The 23884-nt window shown below is 47.6% G+C and overlaps 1 protein-coding gene across 1 annotated transcript; it reads left to right on the top strand.

Annotated features, from left to right (window-relative positions):
* Nucleotides 1-10628: 10628 nt before the first annotated feature.
* LOC115507373 (rhox homeobox family member 1-like) lies at nt 10629-20391 on the top strand. Its single transcript, XM_030305698.1, has 3 exons — nt 10629-11227; nt 16068-16113; nt 20144-20391. Exons 1-3 carry the CDS (start codon nt 10776-10778, stop codon nt 20258-20260), a joined length of 615 nt encoding a protein of 204 aa, XP_030161558.1. The 5' UTR covers nt 10629-10775; the 3' UTR covers nt 20261-20391.
* Nucleotides 20392-23884: the final 3493 nt, after the last annotated feature.

Below are 23884 nucleotides of genomic sequence, written 5' to 3'. Positions count from 1 at the left end.
CATTAATATATTATCCTTATCGATAATAAACATAAGTAAATTAAATTAAATTTACACATTAAATATTACATATAAATATAAATACTAAAGTAAATAAACATTAAAGTAGATATAAATATAATAAATGTAGGTTGCATGCCCTTTCAACTGAGCCAGCCAGGTGACCCTCATTATTATTTTTTTTACTTTAAAGAAATCATATTCCTTCTGGTAATGGGAAAGTCCCATAAACCGGGGATTATATATCCTATTTTCCACTCACAAAGACCCAAGGTTCGAAACTTACTTTCCAGGGGCGCCTGGCTGGGTCAGCCCATGAGGCATGCGACTCTTGATCTCGGGTTTGTGGGTTTGAGCCCCACACTGGGTGTAGAGATTACTGAAAAATAAACTTCTTTTCAAAAGCAAACAAAAACCTACTTTCCAAACATGGCTAATTATTTCTCACCACATACTTTTTTCCAGATATATTAGCCTGGGTGCTGGCTTTAGTCACATGCATATGCATCTTGCAAGCTCCCTTCTGAGGTGAGCGAATCACAAACATTCAGTATGAGGAGTTGTAGAGGAAACGAAATACATCACATTCAGTTCATGCATGCTTTTTAAATACCTACTCCAGGGGCCCTGGGTGGCTCAGTCAGTTAAGCCTCCGACTCTTGGTTTTGGCTCAGGTCGTGATTTCACGGTTCGTGGGTTCGGGCCCCAAATCCGGCTCCTCACTGACGGTGCGGAACCTGCTTGGGATTCTCTCTCTGCCCCTCCCCCCATGCTTGCTCACTCTCTCTCTCAAAATAAATAAATAAACTTAAAACGAAATTTAAAAAAAAGAAACAATGAAAACCCTTGTTAAAACTACATACCTACCTACCCACATACATACGCACGCGCCTATCCAGGGGTGCCTGGTTGGCTCAGTCAGTAAAGCATGCGACTCTTTTTTTTTTAATTTTTTATTAATGTTTTTATTTATTTTTGAAGGAGCAAGAGAGACAGAGCATGAGCAGGGGAGGAACAGAGAGAGAGGGAGACACAGAATTCGAAGCAGGCTCCAGGCTCTGAGCTGTCAGCACAGAGACCTATGCGGGGCTCGAACCCACGAACCGTGAGATCATGACCCGAGCTGAAGTTGGACGCCTAACCGACTGAGCCACCCAGGCGCCCCAAGCATGTGGCTCTTGATCCAGGATTCATGAGCTTAAGCCCCAAGTTGGGAGTAGAGCTTACTTACATACATACATACCTATTCCACAACACCTCTCCCCCAGTACATTGTTCTGTAATATTCAGATTGAGGCCTTGCTTTAGGGATGTTTTTTTCCTCCACACTAAATTTAAAGGGCATCAAAAACTCCAGATTCCTGATAAATGATACCTGTTGCACAATTAAAAAAAATAATTATTACTATGAACAAAGTGTCACAATTTTAAAGAAAGGCAGAATCTGACCCTTCGCTTAGACAGCTGGCCACCCCTTACTCTCCTCACCCTGATTTCATTCAAAGACTGTTTACAAAAACCTAGCTAGCATCGTGCTAACATTTCCCTGCTTGATTCATTTTATTTTTTTAAAGAGAGAAAGAGAGCGTGAGTGGGAGAGAGGGGCAGAGGGAGAGAGAGAGAGAGAGAGAGAGAGAGAAAATCTTGAGCAGGCTCCACAGTCACTGCAGAGCCCCACGTGGGGCTTGATCGCACGACCCTGGGATCATAACCTGAGCCAAAAGCGAGAATTGGATGCTCAACTGACTGAGCCACCCAGGTACCACCCACAGTGCTTGATTCATTTTAATGCTGCATGAAAATATTTACCTTGGTGCCCAGGAAGCATTGCCTCCACCCTGGTGCCTGAGGTCAGGAGAGCCCTAGTGGCCTTGCCCCCCCCCCCCAGCCTTTGGCTCAGGAAGGGAGAAAATGAGGCTCCCTGAGAGAGAATGAGGGTCGATCCAACCAGTGCTCCCCGGAAAGCAGATGCTGCCTGTGCATGCCGGTTACCGTGGCAACATGTGCAAGCGGGGAATTCATTGTAAAACGCCCTCCTGCTCCTGCAGGCGCCACGGGCTCAAAGTGGCGTGGGAGTGGGGCTGCTGCCCGTCCCCAAGCTGCCTGAGCTTCAGCCCAGCACCCTCCGGGTCCTCTTTGTCCATGGGGCCAGGAGCTCCTGCACGGCCGTGGCCTTTTGCCGGCGCTGCTGCTCTTTCCTTAGGTTCACAGTGTATTTCCTCCTCATCTTCTGATGCAATTGCCAGGATCACAGGAGGGTTCGCATCTGGAGAGGAGGAAAGGCAAAGAGAGAGATCGTGACATTGAATGCCCGGCTTCAAGGGCAGGAGGAGGCCCAGGGCCCCAAACTAAGAGCAGCAGATACAGCTCAGTCCAACCTGCTGTCCCAGAGAAAGTTCATTGGGTAGAGTTTGCTGAAGCACCTGTCACCGTCCAGGCACTGACCGTGCCGTCCTTCCTGGTCCTCCCTGACTCCTAAACGACCAGTTTCATCACTGCTGTGTCTGGGTGAAGGCTCCTTGTCCTCAGTGCTGTCGATGTAGCTGTGCTTCTCTGCAGACTGTGCTGGGGTCCCCGGGGATCTATGATCTGGTGGAGGTATAACTAGCAGCCGAGTAGGGTCCTCTTGGAGTATCTGGCCTCAGTGACGGTGTGTCGGCTTCAGGTTCAAAGCTTTCGGACTAACACGTAAGACGTTGACTATTGGCTTTCTCACCACCAGTTGTGGCAGATGGGACCCTGCTGGTGCACAAATGTCCAGGTGTGGCCACAAAATTATGTAAAATATTTACAAATATAAATTTTGCACAGTATTTGAGTGGCGAAGAATATATTTGCCATTGGAAGTGTGTGTACTGAGGCGCCTGGGGGGCTCGGTTGGTTAAGCATCAAGCTCTTGATATTGGCTCAGGTCATGATCCCGTGGTTCGTGGGTTCGAGCCCCAAGTCGGGCTCTGGGCTGACAGCGAGGAGCCTGCTTTGGATTCTCTCCCTCCCTCTCTCTCTGCCGCTGCCCCACTCATGAGTGCTTCCTCTCTCTCTTTCCCCAAACGAATAAATAAACATTAAAAAAAAAAAAGAATTGTGTGCACTAATAAGATATATCGTAAAAGGAATGGCTTTTGGGGCGCCCGGACGGCTCGAATTTGTATTTGTAATGATGCTGAAGTCAAAGCCCTCCATGCTACCTAGAGCTCTGGGAGTAGGTAGAATCACGGGGCTGGGTTGGTCTGGCTCTCCGGGTGGTCATATGCACTCTGCAAGACACGCACTGTGCCACTTGAGAAGGTTTAAGTGCCCCAGAGTCTTAGTAATGAATTCATGTCAGAGTACAACTGCAGATTCCTGCCCAGTGCCTAGTGCCTCCAAAAACACTTACACTGCATGGGGTCCTTCCCAGTGAGTGTTGTAGTGAAGAAAAATCCGTTACTATTTGGAAAGTATTTGCAGTAATGTCTTGTACGTAGTATGCACAAATGTTAAAGAAATGTATGTGAAATGAACATTTGGGCCCAGAGCATGTTCAAAGATTTATCACTCTGGAAGAAAGGCATTTTAAACTCTTTTTTTTATATATATTTCATTTTTTTTTAATTTAAAAGGTTGGTTTGTTTTGAGAGAGAGAGCAAGCACGACCTGGGGAGGGACAGAGAGAGACAGGGAGACAGAAAGTGCCGAGTAGGCTCCACGCTGTCAGTGCAGAGCCTGATGCGGGGCTGGAACTCATCACGAACCATAGAGTCTGGTGCTTAATGGACTGAGCCACCCAGGGCTTTTTTAAAAAAATAATTAATTTATTTATTTTAATGTTTTTCAAAATTTATTTATGAGAGAGAGAGAGCACGCGTGAGCAGGGTAGGGGCAGAAAGAGAGAGGGGGACAGAGGATTCAAAGCGGGCTCTGCACTGACAGCAGTGAGCCCTATGTGGGGCTTGAACTCACAGACCATGAGATCATGGCCTGAGCCAAAGTCGGACGCTAAACCGACTGAGCCACCCAGGTACCCCTCTTTTTTTTTATTTGAGAGAGAGAGAGAGAGAGAGCACAAGCAGGGGAGAGGAGCAGAGGGAGAGAGAGAGAGAGAGAGAGAGAGAGAGAGAGAGAGAGAGAGAGAGACTTAAGCAGGCTCCACACTCAGCGTGGAGCTCCCTGCAGGGCTCTATCTCGCAACCCCGGGGTCATGACCTGAGCCAAAATCAAGTCAGACACTCAACCGACTGAGCCACCCGGCCACCTCTGGACAAAAGACATTTTAATGATCTATGGGGGGCAGCGTTAATAAGATTATAGAAAAGGCTATTGTTTTTTTTCTTTTAAGGGAGCAAACTCATAGAAGCCTGATAAGCTTCTTTTGAGCATAGATCGATAGAATTGTGGAATTGCAAGCCTGCCTGGCAGATTCCTAAGAATGAGTCTTAATATCTGAACGTCCAAAATCTAAATATCTCCTCTTGCAGACGTGGGTCAACGTCCAGAAACATAAGGAAAAATAAGGGACTTCTCCAATACTCACTCACAGCTAGCTGCTGCCTGGCCCAGGTCTGCTGATTTTCAGAAAGCGTATCTTTGATTTTACACAATGTTGGAGGCTTTTGAATAAGTCAGAAGAATCTTCGGGTGAAAATAAACATGGGGCAGAATCTGCTAGTCCGAGATTGAGTATCTTTGCCTAGGCAGGAGAGACCCTTACTCATGGTACAGCAGAGCGCTCTTAGGACAGGCAAACAGGGCTTCAAACACAAGATTGGAGCTAGTGAAAAAAAGAGTGGAGGGGGCAGCACCAGGAGAGTTCGGGTAAGGGCACATCTACTGCGAACACTCAAGATTCAGGATACCTACGAATATGCCGCTCACTCGACTTGGGTCCCCCTTTGGCACGATACACACGCCGAATGATGTAGCCTCCCCCGCTCCTGCCCCCAATAGGCCAAATCACAAAGAAAAACCCTAGAGTCTGTCATGAGGAAGGATATGGAAACCCTTTCTGAGGGTTAACAGCTCACTAATCCTTTCTTTTTCTTTTTTTTTTTTGTTTTTATTTCTTTAAATAATCTCTACACCCAACGTGGGGCTGAAACTCATGACCCCAAGATCAAGAGCTGCACGCTCCTCGAACTGAGCCAGTCAGGCGCCCCACAAATCCTTTCTTTTTCTGAAAATCGTGTGAGTGTGCTCTGAAGTGGTGCTATATTTTCTTTTACACTTTCTGTATGTGGGGCGCCTGGATGGCCCAGTGGGTTGAGCATCTGACTCTTGATTTTGGCTCAGGTCATGATCCCAGGTCGTGGGATCGAGTCCCATGTCGGGCTCCACATGGAGCCTGCTTGGGATTCTCTCTCTCTCTCTCTCTCTCTCTCCCTCTGCCCCTCTCCCCCACGTGTACTCTCTCTCTAAAAGGAAAAATAATAATAATACTTAAAAACTTAAGCTTTCCGAAATTAGTCAGTCAGAGAAAGACAAATATCATATGACTTCACTCATACGAGGATTTTAAGAGACAAAACAGATGAACACAAGGGAAGGGAAACAAAAATAATATAAAAACAGGGAGGGGGACAAAACAGAAGAGACTCGTAAATATGGAGAACAAACTGAGGGTTGCTGGAGGGGGTGTGGGGGGGGATGGGCTAAATGGGTGAGGGGCACTGAGGAATCTACTCCTGAAATCATTGTTGCCCTATATGCTAATCTGGATGTAAATTTAAAAAAAATTAGGGGCGCCTGGGTGGCGCAGTCGGTTAAGCGTCCGACTTCAGCCAGGTCACGATCTCGCGGTCCGTGAGTTCGAGCCCCGCGTCGGGCTCTGGGCTGATGGCTCAGAGCCTGGAGCCTGTTTCCGATTCTGTGTCTCCCTCTCTCTCTGCCCCTCCCCCGTTCATGCTCTGTCTCTCTCTGTCCCAAAAATAAATAAACGTTGAAAAAAAAATTAAAAAAAAAATTAAATAAAATGGAAAAAACCCTTAAGCTTTCTGTCTGCATTTACAAATATCGGTTGTTTTGTTTCGTTTTGTGTTTTTGGCACATTAACCAGAGAGATAGACCCACTGAGTCTGTGGCCCAGCAACGTGGTCTTCGTGGTGATTCAGAACATGGAAAGGCCCTCAAGCCCTTCGCTGCGTCTAGGGAATCCACAGGACGGGACTCGCTCACTTGCGTCTTTAACTATTTGACCCTCACTGGTCTCAGTGAGATCCCTGGGTTTTATCCTCAGTCAAGGGAGAAAGGAGAGAAAAAGTACTTAAAGAGCATAAGAAGAAAAGGAAATAGGAAAAGAGGTGCATCATGGGGAGCAGGAAAAGGCCACTAACGGGGTGCCTGGGTGGCTCAGTCAGTTGAGCATCCGACTTTGGCTCAGGTCATGATCTCACGGTCTGTGAGTTCAAGCCCCGCATCGGGCTCTGTGCCGACAGTTCAGAGACTGGAGCCTGCTTCCGATTCTGTGTCTCCCTCTCTCTCTGACCCTCTCCTGCTCATGCTCTGTCTCTCTCTCTCTCTCTGTCAAAAATAAATAAACATTAAAAAATTTTGAAAAAAAAAGGCCACTAATAACCGGGAAGAGACAGTTAAGAGTGCAGGTCCAAAGCCTGGCTCGCTGTGAATCCTGGGCCAATGCATGAGCCCGTCTCTCAGCTTCCTCACCTGAAAAACGGGGAGAATGACAGTGCCTACCTCACTGGGTTTTCGTGAGGGTCCAATGAGTGAATGCACGTAACCTCTTTCTTCCGCTCCAAGCCTCCAATCCATCAGCAAATCCTCTTAACTCCACCTGAAACACACATCCCCAAACCTTTCACTTTTCCCGCATGCCTTAACCCTAACCACTGTTATCTTAAAGCCTTAACCTTAACCACTGTTATCTTAAAGCAGAATGTTGCATTAGCCTCCTGGCTCCCTGCTTTCACCTTTTCTCTCCCACGACCATTCTACAGGAGGAAGCCAGGACGATCTGATGCTGAAAATATGAATTCGACCCTGTTGTGCCGGTGACTATAACTTCTATAGTGCTTGTCCTTCTGTTTGGCCTAGAATAGGCATTTAATGCATGGTCACTGTTATTACATTCTTCTTCTTCTTCTTTTAATACTTATTTATTTTTGAGAGAGAGCGCATGCAGGTAGGGGAGAGGCAGAGAGAGGGAGACAGAAGATCCGAAGCAGGCTCCACGCTGACAGCAGAGAGCCCGATGTGGGGTCGAACTCCGGAACCGCGAGATCATGACCTGAGCCGAAGTCGGACACTTAACCGACTGAGCCACCCAGGTACCCCTGTCATTCCCATTTTAAAGATGATGAAACCAAGGCAAAGTAAGAATACGCAGCTCGCCAGATTAGCCAGATAGCTCGTGGCGAGCGAAGCCAGGATTTAGACCTCTGTAGTCTGGCTCCAGATTTGCTCTCATAAACCTGTCACACCAGATCATGATTCCTGGCTACTTTAGCTTACAATAGGGCTCCCCTTGGGGCGCCCGAGTGTCTCAGTCGGTTGAGTGCCTGGCTTCGGCTCAGGTCATGATCTCGCGATTCATGGGTTCGAGCCCCACATTGGGCTCTGTGCTGACAGCTTGGAGCCTGCTTTGGATTTTCTGTCTCCCTCTCTTTCTGCCTCTCCCCTGCTTGCACTCTGTCCCTTTCTCTCTCTCAAAAATAAAGAAACATTAAAAATTAAAAAAAAAAAGAATAGGGCCCCACCTGAAGTTTAAAATAAAAAGTAGATTAAATTTAGCTTAAAAATTGTAAATAAATACTAGCGTGGGTGGTATGGAGTTCGGGCAACGCTCCCCTGGGGTACACGAGGAACTGTGGGTTAGATGACGGGGGAGTACACTGCGGACAGAGATGTGCGAGAACACGTCTGAGACGTCACAGCTGCTCTAGCTAGTCTAATGCAAGCCGTGAGGAAAATTCTTGTGTTTCTCCCACATAACAACCGATCCAAGACTGAAAATTCATCATCGGGATCCTAGCCAAGGGAGGGAGAGGCCTGCATAATCCGGAAGAGTCAGCCTGAGGACGAAACATCTTGGTTAAAGCCAGAGAGAGGCCGTGGGATCGCCATCCCTTGACATCTTTTCTTAATTTTTAAAAAAAATTTTTTTTTAAAAAATGCTCATTTTATTTTTGGGGGAGAGAAGGAATTCCAAGCAGGCTCCATGCTGAAGCATGGAGCCTGACTCGAGGCTCAAACTCACAAACTGAGCCGAAATCAAGAGTCAGACGCTCAACTGACGGAGCCACTCAGGCGCCCCCCCCCCACCTCCTTGACATCTTTTCTAAACGTGACTTGGTCAATCACCATGTTTCAGCTGATCTCTGAGCCATCCTGCAGCGACGCTTATCCATTAGGCACGGTAGGCGAGGTGCGTACGTCTTACAAAGGCCCCCACCAATTGTTTAATTTCTTTCACAGGATGATGTTGAAAACACTGATGGTTGCCATAGTAAAAAGAAGATGAATCATGTGTAATACGAAGCATAGGACTCATTATTAGAAATTGCTTGTAATGTTCAGGATATTAACACCTCCCAAAGCATCTGCAAAACACATGGTTTTTTTTTTTTTTTTAAGTTTATTTATTTTGAGAGAGACCGAAGCAGCGTGAGTCGGGGAGGAACCCAGAGAGAGGGAGAGAATCCCAAGCAGGCTCCACCCTGAAAGCACAGAGCCCGATGCAGGGTTCCAGCCCACAAAGCGTGAGATCATGACCTGAGCTGAAATCAAGAGTCGGATGCTTAACCAACTGAGCCACGGAGGCACCCCATTACGAAACACATCTTGAAGAGAGAACCATAGAGCCCTCAATCTGGTATAGGGGCCAAGGGCAGACGACTCCAAAATGTGCCACTTTGGAATATTGATGATTTCATTTCATTTTTATTTATTTTTCAATGTTTATTTATTTTGAGGGAGCGAGAGAGCACTAGCGGGAGAGGGCAGAGAGAGAGCAAGAGAAAGAGAGGGGCGCCTGGGTGACTCAGTCGGTTAAGCATCCGACTTCGGCTCAGGTCATGATCTCTAGGTTCGTGGGTTTGAGCCCGTGCCGGGCTCTGTGCTGACAGCTCAGAGCCTGAAGCCTGCTTCAGATTCTGTCTCCTTCTCTCTCTGCTCCTCCCCCACTTGCGCTCTGTCTCTCTCAAAAATAAATAAACATTAAAAAATTTAAAAGAGAGAGAGAGAGAGAGAGAATCCCAAGCAGGCTCTGAGCTCTCAGTGCAGAGCCTGATGCCAAGCTTGATCTCACAAACCATGAGATCGTGACCAGAACTGAATTCAAGGGTCAGATGTTTAACTGACTGAGCCACCCAGGCACCCTGGCATATTGATTATTTTAAATAAAAATTACTTAACAGCCAATACAAAAAAAAAACACCCTGAGTCCCCTTTGTCTCCAAAAAAGCAAGAAATAAATCGTGAAAGTTACCCTCCCTGTACCAGGAAGTAAAGAGACATCCTCCATAGAGCAGAGAAGGCTGTGTAAATACCCCTTGTCACCCTTTCCTAATTTACTACCCCAGCCCAAATTCTGTTTAGAATTCCTTCTGAATCGAAGCTCCCAAACACAAGTTTTCTTTGCCCTGTCAATTCCTCAGAGATGCCTTGGTTATTTCTTGAGGTGTCACTGTCATTATTTGGCCACTGTGTTCACGCAGTAAAACTTTGTTTTTTCTCCTGTCAAACTGTCTCATGTCAATTTAATTCCTAAACCAGCTAGAAGACCTTGAAGGACGGAAGGAAAAAATCTTCCTCCCTTACACTGGCCTGGATCTCTTTTGACAATAAATACAATTTTATTTTTTCCAGAGCAAGAGATCAGGATGATATTTTTAGGGAAAAAAAGGGAGCACGGGGGGAGAGGGAGCAGCAGGGGGAAAGGTGGAAACTGACCTGAGTTCATGCCAGGAGCCCAGCACAGGGGACGGCTGAGCTTGTATAGGGGACATGCTACCGCAGATGCGCGAGTGGAGGACCACCGAAGATGCATACTTCGCTGTGGCCTCCTAAGCCAGCAAAATGCAAGAGTTCTCGGTGCACTAAGCCCTGGGCTGGGGATCTACACTTGGGGCGTCATTACTAAAAATGACGTTTTTAGTACGATGGGGCGTACATTACTAAAAATCCGGAGTACTTGAACTTTCTCATCGGGCACACTGGATTTCCTGTAGAGTGCATCTTACCCAGAATGTTCTACAAATCCGGCCCCAACATCCGACTCTCGGCACCCGGGAAACATGGTGGGCTCTGCTTTCTGTGTCCTTGCAGAAACTCGGTTCATCATTTCACTTTACTTATTAGCCTGGCGTGTGTGCAGGTTGCCAAATATAGAGGGCTGGACCATGAGACTTTCTCAAAACGTTTCCCAAAGGGCTCCTGTAGGTAGTGAGAAGTCTCGAACCCCCATCTCTCCCCGTCCCTGATTTGCCCCCCAAATCAGGTCGCATAATCCGGTACCATCCCGTCCTCAGACCACTCTGCTCAAGAGGGGCGTGGTAAACCGAACTTTCAATTAGAGACCCGATTGTGCACAAACCCAAGCTCCCGCCGTGCCCCGCACAGCCCTTATTTTTTGGCCACGCCCCAGACACTTGCGTGTGGCAGCAAGTCCCACCCACCTCAGTTGGCGGAAAGGGAAAGCCAATGGCAATCGTCTAAAGGGGATCACGTACGCGTCGAACTTGCGCCAAACCTTTGAATCTGGTACGAGGCGCCAAAAGAGGCCAGCTCTGGTCTCGATCACCACAGGGTGGGCGGAGGCGGTGGCCGTCCACCCCACCACAGCCATGGAGCCTCTGCCCAGCGGCGACTACTGTGACCTGGGTGCATACTGTGACCCCGACTACTACTGGCTGGGGATGCAAGAAGTGGAAATCAGATCTGAACCTGTGCAGGACGAGGCACCAGAAGCCAAAGAAGACGGCCACATTGATGACGGCAGTCTAGTCCCCGTGGGCAACAATAACCCCCAGGGCGGTGTCAGCTATGCCAACTCCGGAGGCGACATCAACCGTGAAGGCGTGGCGAACCGTGACGGCGAAGGGAACCACGAGGCCAGCGGTGTCGTCCAGGCGCTGGGGCAGCAGCACGCTGAAGGGCCACCCCAAGTGGCAGCCGCTAGAGCTCGTCAGCGCCATGGCAGGCAGCCGGGAGCCCCGCGCTCTAAGTTCACGGCATTTCAGGTGCGGGAGCTGGAAAGCGTTTTCCAGCGCACTCAATACCCTGACGTGGCCACAAGGTAAGTGGCTTGCTCCGGCAAGTGCCCTTCGCCTCATTGCCAGGCATCTTCGTTTCCCCACCCCCTCCCGGCCCCCCTGCCCCTCCACCCCCGCCCGTCCCCCCTCTCCCCCGCCCCGACTTCCTTCTCCCCCTCCTAAACCAAAAAGGACTAGGGTTGGGGAGAATGCCTTCTGTGCATCAAGGGAAATATTTGTATACAGTAATTATATGAAACAAGTCTGTGGAAATCTGTGGTGGGTGGTCTTTTTGTTTTTTTTTTAATTGTGGTGGGGACGCCGGGCTGGCTCAGTTGGGAGAGCGTGGGATTCTTGATCTCTGGGGGTCGCGAGTTCGAGGTTCGAGCCCCACCTAGGCATAGAGATTACACAAACAAGCACAAACTTAAAGAAAAAAAGACTTAAGGGGAGCCTGGGTGGCTCAGTCGTTTAAGCGGTTAAGCGTCCAACTCTTGACGGGCTTTGGGCTCAGGTCCTGATCTCCCGGTTCGTCAGTTCGAGCCCAGTCGAGCCCGCATCGGGCTCTGCGCTGAAGTGCTCTCGTGCGCGCTCTTTCTGTCTCTCGCTCTCTCAAAAAAAAAAAAAAAAAAAATTAAAAAAAGAAAAAAAGACTTATTAAAAAGCTGGTAAAATAGGGAGTCGTGGCTGGCTCAGAGGAGCATGCAGCTTTTGACCTCAGGGTCCTAAGTTTGAGCCATTTATCGGTGTAGAGATTACTAAAAAAAAATAAATTAAAAAAAATTGTGGTAAAATATGTGTAAAGATAAAATATACGATCTTAACCATTTTTTTCAGTGTATAGTTCACTCAAGTGCATTCATATCTTTTTTTACAACGAATCTCCAGAACTCTTTCCACCTTGCAAAACTAAAAGGATGCACGCTGAACCACTCTCTGTTCCCCCATCTCCCCCAGCCCCTGGCGCTCACCTTTCTACTTTGTGTTCTGATGAATTTGACTACTGTAGGTGCCTCATATAAGTGGGATTACACAGTATTTTTCTTTTTATGCCTGAAGTATTTCACTTACTATAATGTTATCGGGGTTCATCCATGATGTAGCGTGTCTCAGAATTCCTTTCCTTTTTTAGGGTTGAGTAATATTCCATTGCTTGTAAATACAGAATTTCATTGATCTATTCATTTGTTAGTGGGCACTTGAGTGGCTTCTACCTTTTGGCTATTGTGAATAACGCTGTTGTGAACATGGGCGTGCAAATAGCAGTTGGAGTCACTGTTTTCAATCATTTGGGGTAGATATCCAGAATTGCTAGATCGTTTGGTAAGCCTGTTTTTAATTTTTCAAGCAGCTACTGTGCTGTGTCCCTTAGTGGCTGCAAGTGCACAAGGATTCCAATTTCTTCACATTCTTGTTAACACTTATTTGTTTATTTATTTAAAACATTTTATTTTTAGGTCATCTCTACACCTCAGGTGGGGCTTGAACTCACAAGCCCGAGATCAAGAGTCACACGCTCCACTGGCTGAGCCAGCCAGGCGCCCCTGTTTTTTTTTTTTTTTTTTTTTTTTTTTAATGAGTCTTTTATTGGCGGTATATAGATACATCCATTCTTTTTTTTTTTTTTAATTTTTTTTTCAACGTTTATTTATTTTTGGGACAGAGAGAGACAGAGCAGGAACGGGGGAGGGGCAGAGAGAGAGGGAGACACAGAATCGGAAGCAGGCTCCAGGCTCCGAGCCATCAGCCCAGAGCCGGACGCGGGGCTCGAACTCACGGACCGCGAGATCGTGACCTGGCTGAAGTCGGACGCTTAACCGACTGCGCCACCCAGGCGCCCCATAGGCGCCCCTGTTTTTAATATTAGCCGTCTCAATGGCTGTGAAGTGGTATTTCATTGTGGTTTTGATTTGTATTTCCGTATTGATTAGTGATGTTGAGGATCTGTTCATGGGCATATGCGAGCCCTGTGCCCATTTTTATTCTCCGTAAGACTAATTTATTCGTTTTTTTCCTGATTTCTTTATTTTGGTCAAATACTCGCAAAATGTACTGTCTTTACCATTTTTCATTGTGCAGTTCAGTGGCATTACGTGCATTTTTCTTATGTTACCATCACCACCGTTCATTTTCAGAAAGCTTCTCATATTGCAAACCTGAAACTATTACCATTACACAATAATACAACCCCCCACCCCCTGGCAACCACCATTATACTTCCTGTCTGTGATTTTGTCTTTTTGTGACCGGTTTATTTTACATAGCACACAGTCTTTTAATTTTTTGTAAGCTTTTTGGCTTTTTTTATTGAAGTATAATTGACATACGGTGTTATATTGGTTTCAGGTGTACAACATAATGATTCAACGACTTTATACATCACTCAGTGCGCACCACGATAAGTGTGGTCACCATCCGTCACCATAGAACATTATTACAAATTATTGACTATATTCCCTATATTGTATATTCATTTTCATGACTTATTTATTTTATAACTAGAAGTTTGTACTTCTTAATCCCCTCAATTTCACCTGTCCCCCGACCCAATTCCCCTCTGGGAACCGTCAGTTTCTTCTCTGTATTACAGTCTGTCTTTTTGGTTGTCTATCTCTCTTTTGTTTTTTAGATTCTACCTATAGGGGTGGCTGGATGGCTCAGTGGGTTAAGAATATGACTCTTGATCGAGAGAGGGAGACACGGAAGCCGAAGCAGGCTCCAGGCTCCAAGCTATCAGCACAGAGCCCGATGCGGAGCTTGAACTCACAAACCAGGAGAACATGACCTGAGCCGAAGTCGGACGCTTAACTGACTGAGCCACCCAGGCGCCCCTATCCATTTATTATTAATGGGCACTCGGGTTGCTTCCACTTTTTGGCTCTTGGGAATTACACTGCTAGGCACATAGGTGTCAAAATATCTTTCCAAGACCCTGTGTTCAGTTCTTTCAGGTATATACTCAGAAATGGAATTGTCGGGTCATTTGGTAATTTCTATGTTTAAATTTTTGAGCAGCGCTCAAACCCACAAACTCGAACCCACAAACCATGAGATTATGACCTGAACCAAACTGTTTTTCTTAGCGCTGCACAAGGGTTCCAATTTCCCCACATCCTCACCAGCACTTGTTATTTTCTGGTTTTTTTGTTTGTTTGTTTGTTTGTTTTTTCGATAGTATCCATTCTAACGGTATGAGGTAGCAGTGTGGTTTTGGTTTGCATTTCCTTAATGACTAATTAGTGATGTTGAGCATCTTTTCATGGCCATTTTAATATCATCTTTGGAGAAATGTCTATCCAAGGCCTTTGCCCAGTTCTTAACCGGTTGCTTGTTTATTTATTGAGTTGTAGTCCTTAATATATTGTGGATGTTAACTCCTTATCAGATATATGATTTGCACATATTTTCTCCCATTTGAAGGGTTGCCTTGTCACTCTACTGATTTTTTTGAAGTTTGAAAATTTATTTTGAGAGAGAGAGAGAGAGAGAGCCCACACGCACCTGAGTGCATATGTGCTAGTTGGAGAGGGGGAAGAGGGAGGGAGAGAATCCTAAGCACAATCCACACTCAGCACAGAGCCTGACGTGGGACTCAACCCCACAAACCATGAGATCATAACCTGAGGCTAAATCAAGAGTCAGGCACTTAACTGACTGAGCCAGCCAGGTACCCCTCACTTTATTGATTTTGTACTTTGGTCTACAGAAGTTTTTAATTTTGATGTAGTATAATTTATACATTTTTTTAATCGTCTATGTTGGTAGCTTTTTGTAAATAAAATTTTATTGGAATCAGGCTAAGGAGAATAAGGTACTCTCCTGCAGCTAGCTGTAGGGCTGGATCCTTTCATTTACAATTTTGAGGCGGGCGCCTGGGTGGCTAGGTGGTTAAGTGTCCGATTTCGGCTCAGGTCGTGATCTCGCAGTTCGTGAGTTTGAGCCCGGCGTCGGGCCCTGTGCTGACAGCTCAGAGCCTGGAGCCTGCTTCAGATTCGGTGTTTCCCTCTCTCTCTCTCTCTGCCCGTCCCCTGCTCACTCTCTGTCTGTCTGTCTCTCTCTCAAAAAACAAATCATAATAAACATTAAAAACTTTTTATAAATAAGTAAAATTTTGAGGGAGGGGGTCACCTGGCTGGCTCAGTCAGAAGAGCGTGTGACTCTTGATCTCAGGGTCAAGACTTTGAACCCCACTTAGGACATAGAGCCTACTTAAAAATTTTTTAAATAAATTTAAAAAAGTTGGAGGGGCACCTGGCTGTCTCAGTCAGCAGAGCATGTGACTCTTGATCTCGGGGTTGTGAGTTCAAACCCCACGTTGGGTATAGAGCTTACTTAAAAAACAATAAATAAATAAATAAATAAGTAAATAAAACTGTGATAATTTGTTGATCATATATTTGTTTGCATTAATTTTTTATTTTTTATTTAAAAGATTTTTTAGTGTTTATTTATTTTTGAGAGAGAGACAGAGTGCGAGTGGAGGAGGGAACAGAGAGAGAGGGAGACACAGAATCCAAAGCAGGTTCCAGGCTCTGAGCTGTCAGCACAGAGTCCAATGCGGGGCTCGAACCCACAAACCATGAGATCATGACCTGAACCGCAGTCGGATGCTTAACCAACTGAGCCACCCCGGAGCCCCGAATTTTTCTTTTTTTAAATAGTGCAATAAAATTATTTATCGTGACTACCAAGATGTTAATGCTACCTTAAATTTTGAGGGGAAACCGTAGCAAGCCTGGAACTGGGAATTACAGAAAAGTTTACTTGGGGGGTGGGCTCTTGAGGGGGGGGTACACGTTTTAAAACAAGCATAAAATGTATATCTGTACATTTCACTTTATCCACAGCTCCAAATACTAAACATTTGTGGTTTTCTCCCCGCAGAAGAGAACTTGCAAGCTGCATGAATGTGACCGAAACCAGAGTGCAGGTCAGTAAACCTGAATGGCAGGGCAGCCATTCTGAAACCAGCTTTAGGACTCGTAACGCTTCTGTTCCAGGGGTTCTCAAGTTGGTATGTTTCGGTTTTCTTTGTTAACTTTGGCAAATAAATCGACTTTAGGAGTCTTTGTGGGTGAAAAATGGGGTATGTGAACTCCAGCTTACGGATGTTTCCCATTACCCGAGGGAACATGATTCCTTTCTCTTAAATTTTTTTAATGTTCATTTATTACTTAAAAAAATTTTTTTAAGGGTGAGCGGGGGAGGGGCAGAGAGAGAGGGAGACGCAGAATCCGAAGCAGGTTCCAGGCTCCGAGCTGTCAGCACAGAGCCGGCTGCAGGGCCGAACCCACTACCCAAAACACAGATATCCTTTGAAGAGTCATGTGTGGAGACATACTGGGGCTCGGGCTGACTGTGGAAGTATTCAAATTAATGCACAGAGGAGCAGGTTATGAGAGGGATTGGTTATACTAAGTTAAAGCCATGCATAAGCTCTTAGCGAAGTGGGTGAATTTATAAACTTTGGGGTGGGGGCGCCTGGGAGGCTCAGTTGGTTGAGCGTCCGACTTCGGCTCAGGTCATGATCTCACAGTCCGTGGGTTCGAGCCCCGCGTCGGGCTCTGTGCTGACAGCTCAGAGCCTGGAGCCTGCTTCAGATTCCGTGTCTCCCTCTCTCTGTGCCCCTCCCCTGCTCGTGCTCTGTCTCTGTCTCTCTCTCTCTCAAAAATAAACATTAAAAAAAAAACATTGGGGTGAGGGAGAAATGTATGCTCAGAACACGCTATATGAGTAACCAGTGTCTGTTTAGTGAAGCTAAGACTGATGGTGGAGGGACAGCTTCAAAGTTCGAGAACCCAGTCCTCTTGCTGTTGTTTTTAAGTGTTTGGTAAGGCAATGTGGGGAGTGAGAGCTCTACGTTCTAATTTTCTGGAATATTTTGATGCATCAACCTGAAAACATTGCCGGGACAGTCACGTTACGGTGAGAATGGGGGAACGGTTTGCAGGCTTTGAAAATTTGCCTAAAGTATGAAACAAGCAAAAAAAAAAAAAAAAAAAAACCACCCAGTACTGAATGAATATTAATTGACCTAAGAAGGGCGAAAAGGTTAGAGAAGAACTACATGTCAGTCAAAATAGGCCTTCTGGGTACTACACAAATTCTACAAATCTACTAAACACGTAAGCACATATTCTCTTGAGGATTTCTAACATTTTAAGAATTTTTTCATGTTGGTGATGCTATTTTGAAGAGTTGAGTTTTGTGGAATTTGGTTGGTTGGGGGTTGGGTGGCCCTTATTTGGGGATAGAGTCATTGTGTTAATTTTATTTTATTTTTTATTAAAAAAAATTTTTTTTCAACGTTTTTTATTTATTTTTGGGACAGAGAGAGACAGAGCATGCACGGGGGAGGGGCAGAGAGAGAGGGAGACACAGAATCGGAAACAGGCTCCAGGCTCTGAGCCATCAGCCCAGAGCCCGACGCGGGGCTCGAACTCACGGACCGCGAGATCGTGACCTGGCTGAAGTCGGACGCTTAACCGACTGCGCCACCCAGGCGCCCCTCATTGTGTTAATTTTAAATACTTTCATTCCCTCAGGCACTTTTGACTAATTTGTAGGTCATGCCATAAAAAGGTGACCCCCCCCCCCAAAAAAAAAAAAACCCACTTAAGTTACAGCAAAGTGATATTTGCCCAAAAAAGAAAGGAAAGGAAATCAGGCTGGGTGTATCGGCTTTGCTGCAGAGTGCATGTGTGGGTGCATTGATGGAAAGGAGTTGCAGGGGCGCCTGGCTGGCTCGGTCGGAGGAGCATGTAACTCTTGATATCGGGTCGTGGGTTCGAGACCCATGCTGGGTGTAGAGATTACTAAAAAATGTAAATAAACTTTAAAAAATTTCTAAAAAAAGAACAGTTGCAGATCTGGTGGTGGGAGTACCTGAAAAGCAGCCCAACAGAGCTGACCGTTGAGTAGTGGCATCCCAACACCGCAGACTGGGGCCCCGGGCCTGGCTCAGACCGGAAAGGTTGGGAGCAGACTGGGATCGCTTTCTCAGGCTGACAAGGCGTATTGCAGAGGAAAAGAAAAACGTTAAGGTTTGGTGACCAGCTCTTTCTCCTTCCTGGGTTTCCTAATGCACTCTCAGTGGCATTCTGAAGGGGAAAGAAGCCACAAGAAACAAATCAGGGAGAAAACAGTGTTCTCACAGATTTCCCAACCAGACAGTTGAATTTCTCCAAGAAACTTAATACATGGTTTCCTCCTTTCTTTGCGAACAGAACTGTTTTGTAAAGCCAATGTTGAGAATACAGCACATATCAGGGCGCCCGGGTGGCTCAGTCGATGAAGCCTCTGACTCTTGGTTTCAGCTCAGGTCACGATCTTACTGTTTGTGAGTTTGAGCCCCGCATCAGGCTCTACGCTGACAGCACGGAGCCTGCTTGAGATTCTCTCTCCCTCTTTCTCTGCCCCTCCCCCACTTCCTCTCTATCTCTCTCTCTCTCAAAATAAGTAAATAAACATTTTTTAAAATTTTTAAGAAGAGAGAATACAGCCCATACAACAGCCAGCTTTTGTTATCTCATGTTTATGCGTATTTGACCACTGGTATGTTCAGATCCCCCCCCCCACCCCGGAATGAGCTCGATCACACCGGCCTTGTTGAAGCTATGTATTTATGCGGCAGAAATACCACAAATCTTAAAATAGGAGTGCAAGCATGAGGCCTCAGGCAGGGAGAGAAGGCCTTTTGTGCCACTCAAGATGCGTAGTTTGGAAACTTCTGAAGGGATTTCAATCTAATGTTAACCCCATTAACTAGGACACCGAGAAGATAGTCAAGTCTAACTGACCGTTTTGTTTGCTTGTTTGCAAAACTATCGGGCAGGTATTTAGGAAGAAGAAGCCATTTTATGACCCCTTTACCCTCATTGTTGTCAACCACCTTCCTAAAGTGCTGTTTCACCTTGCCTTAAGAAAAAGGGATGGGATTGGGACCTCCTGGTTGTGTAGCAGCTCCGAGGGGCCCTGCCCTGCCCTGCCCTGCCCTGTCCTGCCCTGCTGGACAACAGCGGCTCGGGTCCGGGATCCTGGAACTGTGGCCAGAGTGAGCTGACCTGGCCCTGAGCCCGGAAAGGTCTGTAGGGTGGGGCAAGTTGGAGCATGCAGAATTGACGACGGTGACGATGGTGTGCCTCTTTCCCCTAGACTCCTGGGCGGCCAAAGAGTCTTGAGCATTTTAGTTAATTTGGGTCCAGTTGGTCTCCACTTTCCTTAACACTACGGGTTGAAGTGTCAAGGCAGTGTGCCTGGCCCCCGCAACTCTCACGCCCCAGTGAGACGAGCCACAAACTCCATGGGACCCCATGACGAGGCCTCCCTTGCCAGACTGCTTTTTAACTCTCAAGAGGTTTCGGAGGAGTAATGACCCCTTAGACATCCTTGAAGGAAATCTGTCTGAAAACCCAACGCGTTTCTTCCTATTAATTATTTACTTTGCACCGAAGATAGGCTTGTCAAATAGGAAGCTGTTCCCCTCAATATGACCTTAAATAGGGCCCCCTATTGACAATGCCCACATTATCCCCAAAACAAGGTGACACTGTCCCTAGTGAGGAGACGGCAGGAGGTAACTGGCGGTAACAGGTGGTCGTCAGCCGCCAGGATACAGACCCTTCTTTATCCTGTTACCAGGTAGTTGATCCGCAAGAAGCGGGTGCGACTCATAAGTAGACCTGCACCCGATACCTGAAAAAAACATTTGAATCTTAAAATTGGGAAGAGAGGGACAAAGTGATAAGCCTACTCCGGAATTTGGCACATAGCTGGTGCTCACTAAGGGGGAGCTAAAGGGAGGGGAGGGGGTGTGGTGGTAACTTCCCTGAGCAAACAGCTTCCCTTGGCGCAGCATGAAGTCTCAGTGGTGCACACACTTGCACGTAGGTAGTGGCTTTTGTCTTCGGACGTTAACTGTTCGATGTACTAAACCGATCCCCTTTTCCCTCTGACTGCAGGTTTGGTTTAAGAACAGGAGAGCCAAGCTCAGGAGAGATGAGAGGGCATCAATGCCCACAACTACTCCACCTACTAACCTGGAACACCTGGTCATCCTAATGCTGGACGGGCCCTAGAATGTCGCTCTCGTTCAGAAGCCAGATTGGAGATGGGTTCTTCCGGTGCCACTGACACCCGGGCCGTCTTGTTGCCCCTGCCACCCTTTTCTCCTCCGCAGTTGTTGTTATCAATAAAGAGAAAATTTTTCTGTGCCTTTGCCTTTGTGTATCAAACGGGAGCAAGTAGGGTGTGTATGCAAATTGCAAAGGAAATGCCATTTACACAGAATGACAAGGAGGCCTCCTTTCATGAGGAGACCTCCCTGAGTCACCATCTGGAGGCCCTGCATGTCACAGAAGTTCCCCCGAGTGCCCATGATGACTCGGCACTGACCTGTCTCTCCACCATCCCTCCCTGCCTCACCCCATCGTCATCCCCACCTTGCTCCTTCGGGACCACAAGTATGTGCAAAATGGGGTGGGAGGAGTCCCTAGTGAGAGAGCGGTGTTTCTTCCAGAGATGAGCTCCATCCATGCTGACAAGTTCAGGCCGAACCCTGGACTCCGGGGGAAACCTCCTAAGAGGTTACTCACGGGGATTTATGGGAAGGCGGCCGCCGAACATGCATACGTTATGCTTCCAATCCTGGTCACTACCCGCCCTTTTGCGGAGGAGACTGGGGACTAGAAGCCATTCTGGCACACAGGTTCTGCGGCTTTAAAAGAAAAATGAGAAGGGATTCCATCAAGGCCAGAAAGAGGCTCTTCTCCCTTTTTTCCCCCGCCCCCCACCAGCCGAGGAAAGCACATTATCGATCCTTCCCCAGCTCAGAAGCATTTTGTCACCTTTCACACCCTTGAGAGCACCCCAATTCCAAACACTAAAAGGGGGCCTGTTGGTTTACTGCTGCTCAGAGCAAGAGTAAGGAAACGGTCGGAGCAGTGTTCTAGAATAATCCCTCCTTGTAAAGAAGAAGTCGTACCTCCGCTGTCTTTGTGTGAGAAGACCAGCGTAGGAAAAAACCCAAACAGGTAAGGGTCGGTGAAGTGCAGAGGCCATGCCCCTCTTCTCTGCGTCGTTCCAATTTTGGCGTATGCGCTGCCGAAGCGAACGCGGGCCCCCTTTTTAAAAAGCGTTAAATTCTTCTCAGTTCAACCTTTGTCTCTGGGGACTCTTTGGCAGCGTGAGGCTCCTTTAATGGAGTTCTGCGTGAAAAGTCACCAGTTGTGGACACCACGGTCCCGTAAGGTGATGGCAGTAATGATGGGTAAGGTGCCATGGTTATGCCAGAGTTTCCTCTGGTGGGAGTTAATCAGACACCAGTTTCACAGCACCCGTGTGTCCCCAGAGTGAAGGGGGGCTCTGTGGCCTTGGGAAAGCGTGCCCTCTGTGCCGTGGCATCCACTGATGCCTTATTCCTTCGTCCTGCCTTTCTCGCTTGTGAGTGACGGATGTCGGTAAAGCGGTTGCAGTGCCGGGCCCCACAGAGAGGGTGTCGCGCTGCTCACCGGGGCCTCCAGGCCTTGCCGGGAGTGCGGGAAATTCAAGAATGTTCCTGCGCATACGTGCCCATTGCCATTCTCGCCAGAGGATTTTGAAAGCGAAACTTATTTCCTAGTGTTGGCCACTGTCCTTCTTTTTTATTTCAGTTTATTTATTTATAAATGTTTTTTTTTTTAATTTTTTTTCAACGTTTATTTATTTTTTTGGGGGACAGAGAGAAACAGAGCATGAACGGGGGAGGGGCAGAGAGAGAGGGAGACACAGAATCAGAAACAGGCTCTGAGCCATCAGCCCAGAGCCTGACGCGGGGCTCGAACTCACGGACCGCGAGATCGTGACCTGGCTGAAGTCGGACGCTTAACCGACTGCGCCACCCAGGCGCCCCTATAAATGTTTATTTTTAAGAGTGAGAGAGAGAGAGTGCGCTGTGGGAGGGAGGTGAGGGGCAGAGAGAGAGAGAGAGAGAGGGAGACGGAGACCCAGGATCCGAAGCAGGCTCTGTGCTGACAGCAGAGAGCCTGGGCGGGGGGGCGACCCCACCAACCCTGAGATCATGATCTGAGCCGAAATCAAGAGTCAGATGCTCAACCGACTGACCTTTCGGGCTCCCCATCCTTCTTTTTTAAATACTAAGTTTCTCACTGCTTTAGGTACCTTCAGAACTACGAGGTCTGTACCAATATGCTCCAGGCACTGTCACACCTAAGGAATGTGGTGAAAACCTCAAGACAAGGGAGGCTATGTGCGCACAGGTGACATTCCTCACAACTCTAACATAGACCACCCAGACTGCATGTCTGCATGTCACCATGTATGGGAGACAAAGAAGTAGAAATCGTATAAAAGGCCACAACCCGCTGCGCTCGGGGCTCAGCTTTTCAGGTACGAACCCACTGAGCCCGTGAGGGCATGAATCAAGTTCCTTCCTAGAAAGGAAAGCCTTGGTGTCACGACTCTGTACAAACCTCAGTCCCATTACATTACATGAGGGCTCATCTAGGATTCGGAGACGGTGCATTTCCACCCGCCCCCCCCCCCCCGTTGCTGGGGTACCAACCTCGGGGTACCGGGAGAGGCGACCTCGCCTACCACCAGCAGACCACTTGATACATAGGAGATTAGCCCATCCCAGCTCGCCAGGGCAAGGACCCGGATGCACAAAGGACACACACACACACACACACACACACACACACACAGTGAGGCCCAGGAACCAGCTCAGGGAGCGCCGCCCAACAGACTGGTAAGAACCTGGAGTTCCTTTTGGTAGACCTGACTCTAAGAGGAAGAAGGAGAGCCTGATCACCCCCCAGAGTCCCAGAGTTGCCTGAGTAGTTCCCTAAGGAAAAAGGAACGAAACCACAACTCTAAGGTGCTGGGCACTGGGCAGCAGGTTGGAGTCGCTGTGTGACTGTGTGTGAAAGTGATAGACAATGGAAAGGTTCCAACCTGACCAAGGGCCAAAGCCAGTGTTGAGTCCCGATCCGTGGTTCCATGGCAACCTCATATGGCTGAAGACGGCGTCAGGCTTCCTCAGGAATCTGATCCTGGTCAGGGATTAATACGGAACCTGCCAATGCTGAGGGGCTCCTGAAATATCTCCGAGAGGAGAGTGGCGGGAAACGGACAAAGCAATGTACGTCCTCTCCAAATTAGCCCCCGCTTCCCCCTTTTTCCTCTCTTGTGCATGAAAGTTGTCCGTCAGGGGGAGGAAATGGGTGGAAAGCAGAGTAAACCGGCTCCCCTAGAGTGTCTGTCGAGAAAATTCAAAAAGGGATATTCAGGAGATTATGGTGTGAAATTAACTCCCAGAAAGCACCAGACATTCTGTGAAACTGATGGAACATTGTTTGGGGTAGGCTGGCCCTCCAAGCGCTCACTTGATAAGGAACTGGTTGGCCGAGTGTTCGGGGTCATTGTGGGGGATCCAGGCCACCCCGACCAATGTCCTTACATTGACTGTTGGCAAGACCTGGTCCTATCCCGGCCACCTTGGCTGAAAGTCTGTATCAGAGAGCTGTAAAGTTATGATGGCTCGTGTCACGGCTTCCTCCAAATGCTGGCCGGAAACTGAAAAACCCATACTGTTGGGAGAGCCTGAGGAAACCCCACCGCTATGTGCCCCTCTGTAGCCCTCACTGCCACCAGCACCTCCGGCCACCCCGGCTGCTGAAACCCCACCGGAGGCTGCCCGTAGT

This window comes from Lynx canadensis, chromosome X (assembly GCF_007474595.2).
Source record: "Lynx canadensis isolate LIC74 chromosome X, mLynCan4.pri.v2, whole genome shotgun sequence".
Classification (NCBI taxonomy): domain Eukaryota; kingdom Metazoa; phylum Chordata; class Mammalia; order Carnivora; family Felidae; genus Lynx; species Lynx canadensis.
This window is presented reverse-complemented; position numbering and strand designations above follow the sequence as displayed.